This window comes from Vigna unguiculata, chromosome 10, assembly GCF_004118075.2.
Source record: "Vigna unguiculata cultivar IT97K-499-35 chromosome 10, ASM411807v1, whole genome shotgun sequence".
In the NCBI taxonomy this organism is placed as follows: domain Eukaryota; kingdom Viridiplantae; phylum Streptophyta; class Magnoliopsida; order Fabales; family Fabaceae; genus Vigna; species Vigna unguiculata.
This window is the reverse complement of record NC_040288.1, coordinates 33,790,211-33,808,097: the sequence shown is the minus strand read 5'-3', so window position 1 is coordinate 33,808,097 and position 17,887 is coordinate 33,790,211. Positions and strand designations below refer to the sequence as shown.

General features: G+C 36.2%; 1 protein-coding gene across 2 annotated transcripts; it reads left to right on the top strand.

Annotated features, from left to right (window-relative positions):
* Positions 1-750: 750 nt before the first annotated feature.
* Positions 751-17,386, top strand: LOC114166757 (mediator of RNA polymerase II transcription subunit 12-like). 2 transcript variants are annotated; one of them, XM_028051551.1, is made up of 13 exons: positions 751-1,215; positions 2,034-2,220; positions 4,271-4,330; positions 6,364-6,469; positions 7,890-7,958; positions 8,123-8,176; positions 8,347-8,454; positions 8,834-8,983; positions 9,064-9,405; positions 9,532-11,858; positions 12,351-14,918; positions 15,299-15,608; positions 16,175-17,386. In XM_028051551.1, exons 2-13 carry the CDS (start codon positions 2,093-2,095, stop codon positions 16,613-16,615), a joined length of 6,663 nt encoding a protein of 2,220 aa, XP_027907352.1. In that variant the 5' UTR covers positions 751-1,215; positions 2,034-2,092; the 3' UTR covers positions 16,616-17,386. The 2 variants fall into 2 exon arrangements, with proteins under 2 accessions (XP_027907352.1, XP_027907351.1); XM_028051550.1 differs by having other exon boundaries at positions 2,029-2,220.
* Positions 17,387-17,887: the final 501 nt, after the last annotated feature.

The window sequence follows — 17,887 nt, the reverse complement described above, 5'->3', positions numbered from 1 at the left end:
CGCTATGGTGGTTTAAGAGAAGTGGTTAATCTTATCTCCTTCTCGTCACAACCTTCTAAAAATTAAATTAAATTTAAAAACTAAAAACTCAAATTGGTTTTAATTTTAAAATTCTTCAAAACTTTAAACTAAAAGCGATTTCAATTTTTCTTAATTTTTTTAATTACAATTGATTTGAAATGTATTAATGACAACTTCTATCATTCTTATTCAGGGAGTGCCTGAGTAATGTTCTATTTTTTCTTTTAAATATTTTGTTTTTCAATTCTTTTTGTTTGAGTTGTTCCTTTCTTCCTTAAGTATTTAAATAATATAAATCTCAATGGTCAAATATAAAAAAAAAACATAATAAAGTCTAAATTTTAACACAAATTCAATAAAGAAATGATTTTATTTTATAGATTCAACCTTATTAAAAATCTCCTCAATAATTAAAAAAAATCTGCTAAAGACAGGATATGCAATTTATGTATGTCAAAACAAAGAAACCACATAAATAAACACAAAATCTATATGATTGAATCCTTATTTAACACCTCCTTAAAAATTTCTGACAATTTTGCCCTCCTCAAACCACTTAAATAATGTACTGTGTAACGGTAATAATATCAAAACAGAAGGACATGAAAAGGAATTCAAAACACAAAAAAAAAAATCGTGATAATATATTAATAATTAATAATGATATTAATAATTAAGAACAAATATTTTAATAATAATAATAATTAGTAGATCCCTTCCTCTTCACCCTTTATTCCTATCAGAGGAAGCAACCAACAGAAGCATCGTCGTCATCACCACCCAAAATCTCAGTCAAAGCTTCACACCCTTATTCTTCTTCTTCTTCATCATATCTGCAATCTCTCTTTCTCTTTCAACCCTCTTTCTCAAAGTTCCAAAATTTCTATTCCGGCATGTCCCAGTTTCTCTTCTAACAACCTTCAATCCATTTTCAGTTATTTTTAAAAACCCCTTTTTTTCTTAATTTCAAATCGGAAACCCTAGCTCAAGAGACCCCAATTTTCGTCTCCACAATCGCCTTCTGAAGTTGGAGGGAAAAGCAAACAAATACAAAAGTTGGGGATTTACCCCCCAAACCCTAGTTCTGGATCTTGCTTCCGAGTTCAAATTTTCGCGCTTTTTCTTGCATTAGGTTCAGAATTTAGGATTTTGCAATTTCGCATTCGTCCGGCGTTTTTTCAGACGATTAAGCAGGTGAGTTGTCTTCAAGGTTGTATTTTGCATATGAAGAAGTTTCATCTAGTTAGTTCAGAGGGCAATATGAGCTGGTAGGTGTTTTGAGTGAGATTAAAAAAAGTTACTAGTGAAAGAGTATTTATTTGTTCTAGTTTTGGACTATGCTTATGGATCGGAATTAATTTACTAAGTTTGCGGCTTTCTGTTGTTACTTGTAATTTATTGCTACGGATATGGTATGGGACTAGAATTCTAACTAACATAAAATGATTGATCACAGCATATTTATACCCTAGTTTGGAATAGTCTTTATTGGAGAGAAGATCTACATTGATATCTAAGATTTTATCCCCTTATGTATGACTTTGGTTTTACCATTAGTATGGTAGAGAAGATCCTTTGGGAGGGTATGCTTGAAATTTTCTTATCTGCTTGGTTGTGTTATGTTTGCATTTGAGAAAGAGCTGTTTGGATTTGAATGATAACTCAGAATATAACGGTAAAGTTTTTCAAATCTTTACTCTTGCAGCCGGGTTGGGTTCAATCTTGTGAAAACCAGTCTTAGTGTTTAGAACCTAGTGTTTTATATTCTGTTGATTCCGGGAATATATATTTTTTTTTGTATCATTTATAAACAGTCTGTATCTATCGTATATTTGTAAAGTTACAAATCAAAATTCAGGGTGACAGTAATCTTTAGTGTCTTGGAGATTTCATTGCATAATACTTGTCCGTGCGTGTTAATCTTTTTTTTTTTTTTGTTTCAATTGTGCGTCCTGTTTCCTTTGTTTTTTGTAATGTAATTTTTTGTTTGCCTAATTGATATTGCAGTTTAGCTTTTACAGCTACTTGTGGTATGATGCCAAGGGCAGTATGCTGGTTATAGTTGGGGGAAATGCAAAGGTATCATGCTGGCAGCTGCACTAGTGCAGTTAATAACAGTGCAATAGGTGGACCATCTGCTAGGGACACCGGAAGATCTGATTCACCTTCTTTGCCTGCTAACTTCTCTGTAAGTTCAAGGTAAGGAACTTCCTCCTGACACTTTCCTCTTATTGCCATTTTCTTCTTATGAATGACTGCAAAAATGACATATGCTATCAAGGAACTACAAATTCCAAATAAATGTGGTATTGCTTTTATATATTTTCTTTTTCATTTATCTAGTAATTTGTGCCAATGATTTCTTTTTTTCTTTTCGCTTGATTAACATCCTTTTGAAAATTATGCAGTCATGTTAAAGAGTGGGGTTCATTTATTTCTTGAGTGATATGAATATTCCAAGTATTCATTATATCTTCATTTTTCAGTTCCTAGGCATTTGATCGCTTAAGAGTTTCCTCTGGTTTCAATGATCAATATTATTTTCCAGTTATTTTCCAGTTATTTTCTTTACTATTAATCTCTCTACTTTTGATAATCTGCTTTGATGGTTAAATGGGCAAGAAATATTAGGTTACATGTCCTTGCTTATAACCATAGATCTCAGATAGCAGGATAGTGGGTAGTGGAATATCTTCTAATATGATGTTTTGTGTTGCACATTAATTAAATTTATAATACGCACAGATAAATGCTGAAAAAAATAAACTGCCAAAACTAAATACATATTCATAGTAAACAATTAAAAGTTAGAATTTAAAGGCAAACACACCAAAGATTAAGATGAAGCATTTATGCATTGTAAACAATCAAAAGTCAGAACATCTGCTCGCATTTCTAAACCTCGGCTGGGTCAGGCTGGGTCAGACTGGTTGAACTGGTCTGTCCGAGATATGGAAGTATAATTGGTTTTTGTTGTTTTTTGGATTGGATGTGTTACCTACTTGGTATTATCATCATCAAACCGGTTAAGAATTGGATTTAACTGGTGTAAACAGGTCCTAAGTGGACCAATTTTAAGGAATTTGCACATGCCCCACTCTTCACCAGCCTGCTGCCCCTGCTTTGTTGAGTCCCACACCAACGCCATGCTGTTGAGTTGATCTTCTTGCTTTTCTTTTTTTCTAGCGGGGTCGGGTAGGGGGAAAATTGTGAAGTTTACAGGAAAAGTCATATATTCTATGAGAGATATGGAAAACTTTTCTTGGACCCAACTAAACTATATAAAACTGTGTTTTTAATTCTAAATGTTAAGTGGACTTTGAGTCCAACTCAACCTGACAAAATTGGCTCATAAGGTGACGTTTGCATCCACTTATATATTTTAAATTAGTCTTATCTTTAGTTGATGTAGGACTTCCAATTCATGTGGAGTCATATATATCTCAAGCCACTAGACATTAGTGGCTGGTCCAGGTGAAACAATAAATCCAACAAACAATAATTTTCGTTAGGATAGGCTCTCTAACCCATGATTCTAGTATCATGTTAAGAAGTGAACTTTAAATCTAATTTAACTTTACAAAATCGGCTTGTAATTTGAAGTTTGCACCTACTTATATTCTATAAATTGACCTTATCCTTAGTTGATATGAGACTTCCAACACTAAATATGGAGTGGTCATATATTTTTCATAATATAAATAAAGAACAGTGGCACTAATTTTGTAAACATTGGTATAAATTTTCGCCGCTCCCTGTATTTGTTTTATTTTTATTAATATAAGATTTCTCTTTTCCTTTTCCTTTTAAAGTTAGATTTGTTGTGGGGATGATTCTACCATATCAAACTTTCAAAATATTGTTAAGCATTTGAATAAGAGAGTACGACGTTGGTGGATTTTATTTTTATTTTAAAAAATTGATAGCTGTATGTAGTGGATTTGTTCTAAAAGTTCAGTCCAAATTTTGTTACAAAAGCTGCATAGTTTGTAAATCAATAACTTAAATTGCTGAGCGTGGGTTGGGACTTTTGTTTCGTTCCAACCATTTAGTTAATAATGACATTTAAAAAATTTATATTTCTTGCCTTTGAAACATTTTTTTTATTTGTTTGACTTAGTATTGCTAAATTTTCTTTTCTTATTGAGTTGTATTTTTTATGTTCACTAATAAAGTGGCATGTTATTTTCTTTGTATGCTAAATCGGATGCTGTTAATATTGAACACAATTTTATTTTTGTGTTTGCAGGCGACAACCCCCGTTAAACCCATTCAAGTTGAAGTGTGATAAAGAACCCTTGAACTCTAGGTAGTTCCTGGTCATAATATTGTGATTTTTAAAATTATTGTCCACTGTATTTCATGATTAACTTTGATTAACGAACAGTACCAGGCTCTATGGGGGCACATTTTCATATGCTGTTGTAATACAAAAAATTGCATGTATGATGTTTTCCCCTTCCCTGCATTGTTATCAGCTTATGCTTTTTCTTGTGTGGCTAAGAGACTAAGAGTAGTGAGTTTGAATAGTTAAATGGTTGGGCAGTTAAAGTTAGGAGGCCTTGGCTTAAATAGTGGGGGAGAGGGAAAGAAAGTGGGGATTCAGATTGTTATTTTTAGACATAGGGGTCTGGCATAGTTGTAGAAGGGGAGACTCATGGAAGGAGAATGCTCTTCTTTTTCGTAGGTGAAATTCCATTGGGGATTTGTTCTCTTTCTGTGTCAGCTCTAAATTTATCAGTTACTTTCTTATGGCTTTTGTAATGATTTGTCCAAATATTTTTATGCCATTTATTGGGCATGGCATAACTGAGCATACAAGCTCTGGATGATTTGGTTGAGTTCTTGAAGAGGATGATGGCCAACCAGTGTGCGATTTCATTCTCTGGTTGCTCATGTGGCAGTGACTTGAGGGGGATGGATTGCCCAGGGCTCAGGTAGAGAAGTGTATGAGGTGAACCTGAGGAAGCTGTCAATGAAGGTACAACTTGCATTTGTCAGCAGTTAAGGTGTGGCTAGTTTCAATTCTGGAGGAGTAAGATGGTAGATTTAATATAACCTGGGAAGGGTTGACAGTAACGTTGATACTAAGGTTTGCAGCTTGTTTGTTGTGTCAAACAGTATCTTTTGATGAGTATATACACATATTTTGAGGTCTTGGTGGTGCAGGCATTGGAGATACCTGACAAGCAATTCCTAGGGTATTTCTTAGGCGGATTGAGGTGTAGTTTGGTGGCAGATAGTTCAGATGCAGCTGTGCCTCCAAACTCATCTTTCAACCTCGGTCTTTTGCTCCAGAGGTGTACTTTAGGTATCTTCTTGGTGGAGGTGTTGTGTCGGTAGCAGGATCAGTTGTGTCAACTAGTGGGTTTACCCGATCTGTTGTAGTGAACACCATTGACAGGCCTTTTCAAGATATACACTGGGTCAAACATTGATTTGAGAAAAAGAGTGTGCAGGAAGGAAGTAAAGCAACAATGCAGTGAAACTGTCATACTGTGTTTTAAGGAGAAGGGAAGAGGGTTGATGTTTCCCGTAGGGCCAACTGATGTTCACAGTTCGGTTGCCAGGGAAAAGTAGGCTGATGGATAGTAGAGGTAGTAGACCAATTTGGAGTACTCAAAAGTTTTGGAATGGTTGAAGATGTCTGTGTTTTGCATATCTTCCTGTGTCTATCCTTTGATTGGTAATTATTCCTTGTAAGTTCCTTGTGATAGTCTGCCGAAGATCATGCTCAGTTGTTCCTTCTATGTTGTTTTAGGGATATTTTACCTGTCCAGTGAGCACTAATGACTGGGATCAGTACCTGGTAGGGGATTAGAAGGGAAGATTGTTGCCAAATCTCGGTTGTGCAATTTCATCCTTGCTGTCAAGGTTGAACATCAATAGGATGGTATTGATAGTGCTGAAAAGAGAGTATGTTTTTGGTTTAGTGGTTTCATTCAAAGCATCTTGGAGAAAAGTATGTCTCTAGTTGGATAGGGTTGAATGGACGTTTGAACACTTTCAATGTTAAACCACACATATCCCCTAATTAGTTAAACTAATGAAGTGGTTGGGTCATAGGTAGTTAAAGTTGTTAAGAGTGGGGGTCTTGATTTGGGATTAATTATATTTATTACTTTGGGAATGGAACGGTGGCTCAGTAGTTAATAGTAAAATGGAGAACCTTGAAGGGAGAAATCTCTTTTTTTCTTTTTTATAATTCAATAGACCTATGTAGCTTTGTTATTTAGATTTCTTACTACTCTTTCTTGTGAGGTTGTAATTCTACTCTAAGGCATTAAGCTTTGACCTTCTATTATCTTATATATTTACATGTGAAATCCTATTATTTCTCAGGCTTGGGGCACCAGACTTCCATCCCCAAACATCAAATTGTCCTGAGGAGACCTTGACCAGAGAATATTTGCAATCTGGATACAGGGACACAGTTGAGGGACTCGAGGTATGCCATTAGGTGCTTGTTGGGAATGCTCAAATTTTGAGAAGTAATTTTTTTTTTCTTTTCTTAAATATCTCATTAAGCTGACAAAAAACAATTATTTCATAAAAAAACTAGACAAAAGATGCATTAAAACTTACTTTAGTATTTATACCAAATCAAATATTATACTTCTGCAGTTATCCATTTTTTTCTCTAAGGTCTTAATATTTTATGCTGAACCCTTGTACTTTTTTGTGTAAATGGTTTTGGTAGTATGTGTCAAGGGTAACTGAAAATTTGGAACTGTAATCTGGCAGTTTCTTGTATTTTTCTTTCCTTTTTCTTTTTATCAAATTCTTCATCTATCTATAACATTAATAAACGGCATTCTTCTTTTTGGTGTTTACAAATTCTTAGGATTTTACACTTTATGTAACTACCTATAATAAAAAAAACTATCTACAAAATAAATAAAGAGTACCTACTATAAAATTATAAAAAGCCTTAAATACTCATTTGGTCCTTATTTTTGTCATGTTTATTTAATTTGGTCTTCTTTTTATTTACGTGATCAATTAAGTCATAATTTTGGTCAATTTTGTTTAATTAGGTCCATTCTTCTCACTGTGTCTAAATATTTAATAGAGCAGTAGACAAAATGAGTATTTAAACCTTATAAAAGTTATTCATATTGATGTTCATAATTATTTTTTATGAAACTTTTATAACTAATAATATTTTTTATTTTAATAATTATGATAGTAATTCTTTTTTATTTTTTATCATCTTAAAAAAAATTGGACGCATATGGAAGTAGTGCATGTGTTTCCACTTGGACTCTTTTTATAAAGGAAATAGGTTTATACTTACTTAACACCTTTCTTTTTCCATCTTAGTTAGGCTGCAGCAATCTTAACATATTCAAGTTTTGATGCTTTCCTTTTCTTTTCAGACATTTTTTTTCCCAAATAATTGATAAATAATTTTACTTTAAAACTATGGTACCAGCTATGGAGAATAATTACAAAACTTCATGATAAAAAGCAATCTAGTATTTGTCAAAAATGGGTTATTTATGTTGGCGGGTAGTATAATTACTATGTTGTGGTTGGTAGCTACTTGTAATAATTCTTACGTTGGTGTGATGATTCTGTTACATTTGGTTTATCTGCGTGTATCTTTGTCAGTGTCATTGATATGTATATCACAAATTCTCCCTTTAAATTACTCGTATGATTCTTATACTGTTCAAGGCAATTGATATAGTGATATGGTCACACGTGCATGCTTTAGAATCATAGCTCTCCTTGATGAGTAATGAAAATATAGAAGTCAATTTTGCTTGCATTAAAATACGATAGTTTCAATTCAACTGTTCTAACCTGCCCTTTTGTCTAGTATCTTCTATTTTCTGACATTGCCTTGCTCCTGTATCTGTCAGGAAGCCAGAGAAATTTCTCTGACACAGGTTCCACATTTTAACAAGAATGTTGTTCTTAATTGCAAAGAGGTGTGACTCTTTTCTCTTGTGTCTTTTTTGAGATATTTTTGCCCTCTTATTTTTGTTTATATGTCTGAGCTCTTAATTTACTGCAAATCTCCATATTTTTTGGTTTTCATTACAAGGCGATTGTGGATATAGATTAACTTGTAGTTTTTTCATCTAATTTCCAGGCTATTAGAAAACGTCTGAGGGCCATCAATGAATCTCGTGCTCAGAAGAGGAAGGTGATGATCTTTAATATGTCTTATGATCTATTTATCCTTGCTGAACATTACTTTTATATGTATGTATATAGTTGTGGTGCTTTTTCTAGCTTATTTTGGAATTAATGAACTCTACTTATCTTATTTTGTTATGAAGGTGTTTGATCTACATGTGTGTTTTGATTTGATAGGCTGGTCAAGTATATGGTGTAGCTCTTTCAGGATCTCAACTTGCCAGGTCTGGAATTTTCCCTGAACTAAGACCTTGTGGTGAGGACTTCCAGAAGAAATGGATTGAGGTATACTTGGTGATAGTCTTACTCCTACTGTTCTCTTCTCTGTGCAACTTGCTGTGGCACCTCACATTTGTTTCTAAAACAATTTTGGCAAATTTATATAAAGGAAGCACTGGGTTTTGAATGGCTAGTAACATAGTAGTAGATGGTTATATCTTGATGTGATTGGCTGCGTGATGTGAATATGGAGGGATCTGTAATTCTTATAAGCTGATATGACCAATTTATGAGAATTTTTATATGGCTTAATATGATCAATTTCTGAGGTTTTTGTTGTTAAAGCTGACAGGTTGTTATGGCTGTGAAGTCCTTGAATACTCTTTTTTGAACATTACTTGGTGGTTCAGTGTATATCGGTAACTCTTAAAAATTTTATTTACAGGGTTTATCTCAGCAGCACAAGCGGTTACGCTCTTTAGCTGATTATGTTCCTCATGGTTATAAAAGGGCATCACTTTTAGATGTTCTTATAAGGAATAACGTTCCATTGCTTAGGGCCACCTGGTTTATCAAGGTTACTTACCTCAATCAGGTAGGAATGTTTAAATGTTTGTATATGTACCTAGTTCCTTATACATTTTAATATGTGCTGATTATGATTGAGTTTTCCAGGTTCAACCTGGTTCTGTTGGTATTTCTTCTGGAACTGCTGACAAGATTCAACTGTCACGCTCTGATGTTTGGACCAAAGATGTTATCAATTACTTGCAAGCCCTTCTGGATGAATTTTTGTCAAAGAATGTTTCCCATTCTGCTTCTCATGGTCGAGAGCGATCACCACAAATACCTGGACCACTGCAGAACAAAAGTGATCCATTGTTATCTGTTTCTGATGGTGAAGGACCATCGTTACATTTTAGATGGTGGTATATTGTACGGCTTCTGCAATGGCATCATGCTGAAGGGCTGCTTCATCCATCTCTTGTCATTGATTGGGTGTTTACTCAACTACAGGTATTTACTTTCTACATTGTTTGTGTTTGATGAGTACAATGTGCTAATGAAACTAAAAATGTACTCTATATACCTTCCACTGATTTCAACTTTTGTGTTGATTTCTCACATTTCTGTTCCTTTCAGGAAAAAGATTTGCTTGAGGTTTGGCAGCTGTTATTGCCTATTATATATGGTTTTTTAGAAACTATTGTACAATCTCAAACTTATGTACGTACCCTTGCTGGACTAGCTCTTCGTGTCATTCGTGATCCTGCTCCAGGTGGTTCAGATCTAGTAGATAATTCCAGGAGGGCATACACAACTTGTGCTGTGATTGAGATGCTTCGGTATTTAATACTTGTGGTGCCAGATACTTTTGTTGCTTTGGATTGCTTTCCTTTACCTTCTTCTGTTATTTCACATACAATGAACGATGGGAATTTTGTACTAAAATCAACTGAAGCTGCAGGGAAGGTAAAAAATAGTTCAGATGATTTTGGTCGCATTATTTCACGCATTCAGAAACATACAGAGGATCTTGTTAAGGCTTCAATCCCAGGCTCTCCAGGCCATTGTCTGGCTAAAGTGGCAAAAGCCTTGGATAAAGCTCTTGTTCTGGGTGATTTGCATGTTGCATATAAATTTCTTTTTGATGATCTTTGTGGTGGAACTGTATCTGAAGGCTGGGTTGCAAAAGTCAGCCCTTGCTTAAGGTTATCTTTGAAATGGTTTGGGACTGTGAATACACCCCTTATATATTCTGTGTTTTTCCTTTGTGAGTGGGCAACATGTGATTTTAGGGATTTTCGTGGTTCCCCTCCTCATGACATTAAGTTTACTGGTAGGAAAGATCTTTCCCAGGTGCATATAGCTGTTAGGCTTTTAAAGATGAAGATTAAGGATGTGAAGATTTTGCTAAAACAAACAAACGAATATCGCAGAGCCAGTCGTTTTGCAAAGAATCTGGGTCAGCGGCCTAATTCGAATTATGTGGGCAAAGTATCCAGACTGAAATCTAGTTCAAAAAGCACAGGTTCTTCAGTTATATTTGAAAGCCCAGGACCACTGCATGATATTATAGTTTGTTGGATTGATCAGCATGTGGTACATAAGGGGGAAGGTTCCAAGCGCCTACAACTATTTATTGTGGAACTTATACGTGCTGGCATCTTTTATCCCTTGGCATATGTACGCCAGCTGATAGTCAGTGGGATCATGGATGCGAATGTAAATTTGGTTGACATGGAGCGACGGAGGAGACACTATTGCATCTTAAAGCAGCTACCTGGATGCTTTATCCATGATGTTTTGGAAGACTTAGGAATTGTTGATGGGGTGCATCTCAAAGAAGCATTGCAAATTTACTTGAACGAACGGCGCCTCATACTTCGGGGTCCTCTAAGTGAGTCCCATGATGATGCCAGTGGCACTGATTTATCTGCTCTAAAGAGAAAAAGATATCCTGCTTCAATAAAGGATGAAGCTTCCGGAATGACAGTTGATCAGAGAAATGTTATTTCTACCACAAAAAATGTAAAGGATAATGCTAACATTGAAGAACTAAAAACAGCTATTTCAGTACTGTTACAGCTACCTAATTGTTCATCTAATTTGAGTGCTACAGGATGTGATGAATCTGAAGGCACTGTTAAAAGATCTATTGGGTCTCAGAACAGCAAAATTGATCCAGTGGAGGGTACACCTGGGTGTGAAGAATGTAGCAGAACAAAGAGACAAAAGTTAAGTGAGGAAAGAAACTCATGTGTACAGGGGCATTCCCCAGTTCAATCTGATGATGACGATGCATGGTGGGTGAAAAAGGGAATGAAATCCCCAGAGCCTCTCAAAGTTGATCAACCACAAAAGTTAACCAAGCAGGTCACTAAGAGTCGGCAGAAGATTGTGCGTAAAACTCAGAGTCTTGCTCAACTGGCAGCTTCTAGAATTGAGGGTAGCCAAGGGGCATCAACTAGTCACGTTTGTGGAAGCAAAGTAAGCTGCCCTCACCATAAAACTGCTATGGATGTTGATGGGCAGAGGTCCGTGGATATCATCCCAACAAGTCATTTTGGAGATATAGTTTCCATTGGAAAAGCTCTAAAGCAGCTACGTTTTGTTGAGAAAAGGGCTATAGCCGTTTGGCTGCTGAGTGTTGTTAGGCAGGTAATTGAAGAGACGGATAAAAATATTGGTAAAGTTGGTCAGTTTGGCAGGCCTTCTTCTGGTGCTGACGATAGAAGCTCAATACGGTGGAAACTGGGTGAGGATGAACTTTCTGCAATACTGTATTTGATGGATATCTCCCATGATTTGGTATCAGCTGTCAAGTTCCTCCTTTGGTTGCTGCCGAGGGTTCTTAATAGCCCCAATTCCACAATTCATTCTGGGAGGAATGTGCTGATGCTAGCAAGGAATGCAGAAAACCAAGTTTGTGATGTGGGAGAGGCTATTCTGCTTTCATCACTGAGGAGGTTTGTAGCTCTGCAATCAATTATATTTTATATAGTTTTTGTTTGCTGTCTCTTGGAAAACAGAAATTTGCTCTCCCCCACATGATGTTTTCTTCCTTTTCAATGGCTTAGAACCTTTTAGATAAGTGGTACAAATACAATGCTTTATAAAGCACCTCGTAGTAGGCTGCTATATCTGTTTCTATTTCTTCTTATGCTCCCTTTTGTTGTCACCTTAATCAAGCCACTGTTTTAACATAATTATGCAAGTTTACTGAACGTTAAGTGATGTTTCTGTAATTTTTATGGTCCATCTCACTCTGAAATATTCATATTTTTGTAATTGAATCTGTGGTAGTGTTTTTGTTTTGTTTTTATGATCGTGTTGGTGAGTTTCTTTGTGGATTTTTTGAATGTTTTCCTTTTGTTGTTTATGCTTGTGTGGGACAATTTCTTTGTGGATTTTTGGAATGAGATTTTGACAAACTTTCCTCTGCAATTTATTTGATGTAGGTATGAGAACATTCTTGTTGCAGCAGATCTTATTCCAGAAGCCTTGTCATCTGCAATGCATCGAGCTGCCAAAATTGTTTCATCTAATGGAAGACTTTCAGGGTCAGGGGTCCTAGCTTTTGCTCGGTACTTGTTGAGAAAATACAGCAATGTGGCTAGTGTCATTGAGTGGGAGAAAACTTTTAAGGCTACATGTGACACGAGACTTTCCTCTGAACTTGACTCTTGTAGATCAGTGGATGGAGAGTTAGGGCTGCCCCTAGGTGTTCCAGCCGGAGTAGAAGACCATGATGATTTTTTCCGTCAGAAGATCAGTGGTGGTCGGTTGCAATCCAGAGTAGGTGCAGGCATGAGGGAGGTTGTGCAGCGTAATGTTGAAGAAGCATTCCACTTTCTTTTTGGAAAGGATAGAAAGCTCTTTGCTGCTGGTACTCTAAAAGGTCTTCCTCCTGTAGAAAAATGGGACAATGGATATCAAATTGCTCAACAAATTGTTATGGGTTTAATTGATTGCATAAGACAGACTGGGGGTGCTGCTCAAGAAGGAGATCCCTCTTTGGTCTCTTCTGCGGTTTCTGCAATTGTTGGCAGTGTTGGTCCAACTTTAGCAAAAATGCCTGATTTTTCATCTGGCAGCAATCATTCAAATATAACATCAACTTCAAATTTATTGAACTATGCCAGGTGCATTCTGCGAATGCATATAACCTGTCTAGGCCTGCTTAAGGAAGCCTTAGGAGAACGACAAAGCCGTGTATTTGATATTGCACTTGCTACTGAAGCTTCTACTGCTCTTGCTGGCGTTTTCACTCCTAGTAAAGCATCTCGTGCTCAGTTTCAAACATTTCCTGAAGTCCATGATTCTAGTAACACTATTTCAAATGATATGGGAAGCAACTCTAATAAAGTCGTGGTAGCAAAAACCACAAAAATTGCTGCTGCTGTTTCTGCGCTTTTTGTTGGTGCAATTATATATGGTGTTACCAGCCTGGAAAGAATGGTAACAGTTCTCAGATTGAAGGAGGGTCTCGATGCAGTACAATTTGTAAGAAGCACTAGATCCAATGCAAATGGAAATGCTCGTTCAGTTATGGCTTTTAATAAGATGGACAGTTCAATTGAAGTTCATGTCCATTGGTTTAGACTGCTAGTTGGAAACTGCAGAACAATATGTGAAGGGTTGGTGGTGGAACTCTTGGGCGAACCATTTATTATGGCTCTTTCAAGGATGCAACGGATGCTTCCTTTAAATTTGGTCTTTCCACCTGCTTATTCAATATTTGCCTTCATTAGGTGGCGGCCTTTCATTTTGAATGCTACAGTTCGTGAAGACATGAATCAAATTTATCAGTCTCTTATAGTGGCCATAACTGAAGCAATAAAGCATTTGCCATTTCGTGATGTATGTTTTAGAGATTGTCAAGGTCTTTATGATCTTATGTCCGCAGATAATAGTGATTCTGAATTTGCAAACCTGCTAGAGTTTAATGGTTCTGACATGCATTTAAAACTCACAGCATTTGTTCCTCTACGCTCTAGGCTTTTCCTTAACGCCATTATTGATTGTAAAATGCCACAATCTATTTATGCAAAGGATGATGGGAGCCGGATTTCTGGACCTGGTGAGTCTAAAGTTAAACCGACAGATAGTGGGTCTAAGCTTCAGGATATGCTTGTGCATGTTTTGGATACCTTGCAACCTGCCAAATTTCACTGGCAGTGGGTCCTCCTCAGGTTACTTTTAAATGAACAAGCCCTCATTGAAAAAGTGGAGAATCATGATGTGCCCTTGTCTGATGCTATAAAGTTGTCCTCACCTAGTCCTGAGAAGGCTGCTAGCGCTTCTGAGAATGAGAACAATTTTATTCAAATACTTCTCACTAGGTTACTGGTTAGACCTGATGCTGCACCCCTTTTTTCAGAATTGATTCATCTCTTTGGTAGGTCACTAGAGGATTCAATGTTGTTGCAAGCTAAATGGTTCCTTGGAGGCCAGGACGTCCTCTTTGGCCGGAAGGCCATTAGACAAAGGCTGCATAACATTGCTGTTAATAAAAAACTTTCTGTTAAGACCCAATTTTGGGAACCTTGGGGTTGGTGTAGTCCAACTACTGATTCATTGACTATCAAAGGGGATAACAAGAAGTTTGACAGCACCTCTCTTGAAGAAGGAGAAGTTGTTGAAGAGGGAACATATTTGAAAAGGTGCCAGCAGCAAGTGATTGAGAGGGCTCTTATTGAGTTGCTTCTTCCTTGCATAGATCAAAGCTCTGATGAAGCTCGCAATTCTTTTGCAACTGACTTGGTGAAACAGTTGAGTTATATCGAGACACACATAACTGCTATTACAGGTGGAAGTAAACCAGTGGGAAGTGCTCCTGCTGGAGTTGAAGGTCAGCCAAATAAAGTAAATAACCGCAAAAATTTGAGAACTGGAAACGCTACATTATCTAGACGACCAACAGTAGCAACAGATTCTTCTCCTCCTTCTCCTGCAGCCCTACGAGCTTCTATGTCATTACGGTTGCAGTTGCTCCTGAGATTTCTTCCTACTCTTTGCACTGACAGGTAAGAACGACGAGATATTGCATTGTCCAATTGGTTTTCGTTACAGGATTCTTGTCGCACTTGTTGAAGCGAAAGAAATTCTATGGTTTTTTGTTCTTAAAATGGATGAAAAAATGGAGTAAATTGCAATGCAATTTTCAGATTAAAAAAATACGGTTCTCTATAATACAATTTGGTATCATGTTTTTCCTTGCAACAATGGACTTGAGCTAAAATTAGGTGTTAAGTTAAATCAGTTAATTATGGCAGCTAGAAGTGAAATTATGGATATTTGTGCCATGAATCCAATGACTGTTTTTACTTTTATTTGTGCATGTGAAATGGAACTAGTACATCAATGTTAGTTGTGATTCTTAAGTTCCATATGTTCAATATTGTAGGGAGCCATCTGTGCGGAGCACGAGACAATTTCTTGCCTCTGTTATTTTTCGTCTCCTTGGTAGTCGGGTTGTGCATCAGGATGCAGACATTTCAGCAAATGCTGTGCCTCTGCCAACGAGGGAGGCAGAGTCATCTTCTGAAGTTGCTTCTGCTGCTTTTGTGGATTCTTCTTCTCAGAGTCTGTTTGATCGTTTGCTGTTGGTTTTGCATGGGTTGCTAAGTAGTTATCCTCCAAGTTGGCTCCGGCCAAAGCCTTCAAAGACAAGCAATGAACCTACAATTGATCGAGAGTTGTTGGAAACTTTGCAGGTTTGATCATTTAATCTATGAATGTATATAGTTTTATTTTCTGCGCTACCCCTTACATGGCTTTGCAGCCTTTTTAACACTAGTCTAATTTTCCTTGAGAAACTGGTTAGCAGATGAAATAGCCAACATAATATTCTTTTGAAGTGTATAATTATTTGTTTGTTCGGCTGTATGTATTGATTGTGTGCTTAAAAATTCTATACCATATTAGGTCTTAATTCAATGTGTAGTGTAATATCTTTTTTTTTTTATTGAGGTTTTTTATCAACATATTTGATAAACTCTAAATTTCTATCATCTCCAATAAATAATATTGGAACTATAGCCTCATTTTTCTTTGCTTTCACCCTGAAGTCATGGAATGACCCAACCCGTTATCTGTGCATCATGTTATACTGGAATTGTATTTACTCTACAAACTGTTATCCCATGTTGTACTGGTTTCATATCAGATATTGTGTTAGCCATATCCATGCTTCATAATGCTCTCCAATGGAAATATTTCTGTAACATACTTCTCAATCTGGAAATGTTATTACTTATCTAACGTCAACTGTCTGATGCAGAATGACTTGGATCGTATGCAACTACCAGATACTGTTCGGTGGCGAATCCAAGCTGCAATGCCGGTACTCATCCCTTCTATGCGGTGCTCTCTATCCTGCCAGCCACCATCTGTTTCAAATTCTGCTCTTATGTGCATTCAACCCGGCACTACAAATCCTGGGGTTAACTCCATTAGCTCAACTATCCCCCAGAGGGGTCCAGCTCTATCAAGGGTTGCATCTAATGTATCAGGGAAGCAAAAACGACAGGACAATGATTTGGAAATTGATCCTTGGACACTTTTAGAAGACGGCGCTGGCTCTGTCCCTCCGGCAGGTAACACCACTAGCATAGGAAGTGGTGATCATGTTAACATTCGAGCCGCTAGCTGGCTGAAAGGAGCTGTAAGGGTGAGACGAACAGACCTCACATATGTTGGTGCAGTAGATGACGATAGTTGATTAGCAATATTTTTTGTTGGTTTGGAGTATGCAACCCCACTGGCCAGTGCTTTTTGTGGTTTTTGATTTTTTATATTCAATACAAGAATGGCATGAAGATGCTGCCATTTTGTGCTTGCCCTTTGTTGGAAGCAGAAGGAGCATGGTTATGAAAGAAAATGGTTGTTGGAAGACAGCACATCCAATGGTTCTTTCTGGCTCTGGTTGACTACTAACCTGTGTTGATAATCACGCCCTTCTGGATTGTGCATTTGCTGGCGCAGTTCAGAGGTTTGTTGTACATATAGGAATGATTGTTTCTCTTTACCAATTGGTCTGAGTAATATAATCTCAAGTGATCAGTAGCTTTTTCATGCTCATTATATCTAATGAACGCTTGTGTGAGCACTGTCTATAGCTTTTTTAGGGTCACAAGCACACACAAGTGCAATCAATCATTGTTTCTTTTCTCATTCAAATTATCAAAGGTTATCTGGTTGATCTGGAGCATCACCATAGCATTCCATTATTTGCTTGCTAATCCAGAGATAGATTCATTTCTGTCTAAAATTTTACCAGTAAAAAAGTTGCTGTGTATGCATCATCAGCAGGGGAAAGAATATTATGTGTGTGTCTATACACGCCATAAATGTTATCTGAGCAAATTTTGTAGTGGACGACAAGGTTGCATTTTTTTTTTATTTAAGCAGGAGAAGGTTTTTTCTTTAGCAATTGTAATAATGTAGAATATGATGTCCATATTTTAAATATTATGACTTAGTTGTGATACCATGTCATTTCTTCGATTCTGGTTACGTCCTGTTTTTAAGTTGTTTCTTTTTAGGGTCCTAAAGTATGTAAAACATCGCATGATAACTAGTAAAATAACTGACACCGTCAATTCTTTAGTTACTCTCGGTTTATCTTTCCTGTTTTTTTTTTTTTTTAAATGTTGGCTTAATTACTAACATTTAATATAAATAATAATGTTATATTATCATTTATATTAAAAATTCTTACAAAATTATGACTCATAATGTAATGTTAAAAAGTTATTTTTAAAAATATGGCTAAATATATTTTTTGTTCTCTCAAATTTTATTAAATTTTGGAATTGATTTTTTTTTTTTTGAAATTTTATACTAATTTAATCCTTTATGTTTAAAAATGTGTGAATTTAATCTTTTTTACTAAATTTTATTAAATTTATTTGATATTTTAAACGTATTTTATGATAATATTTGAGTTAATATTATAATAAATCATAAAATGTGCTTGAAACGTCATGTAAAA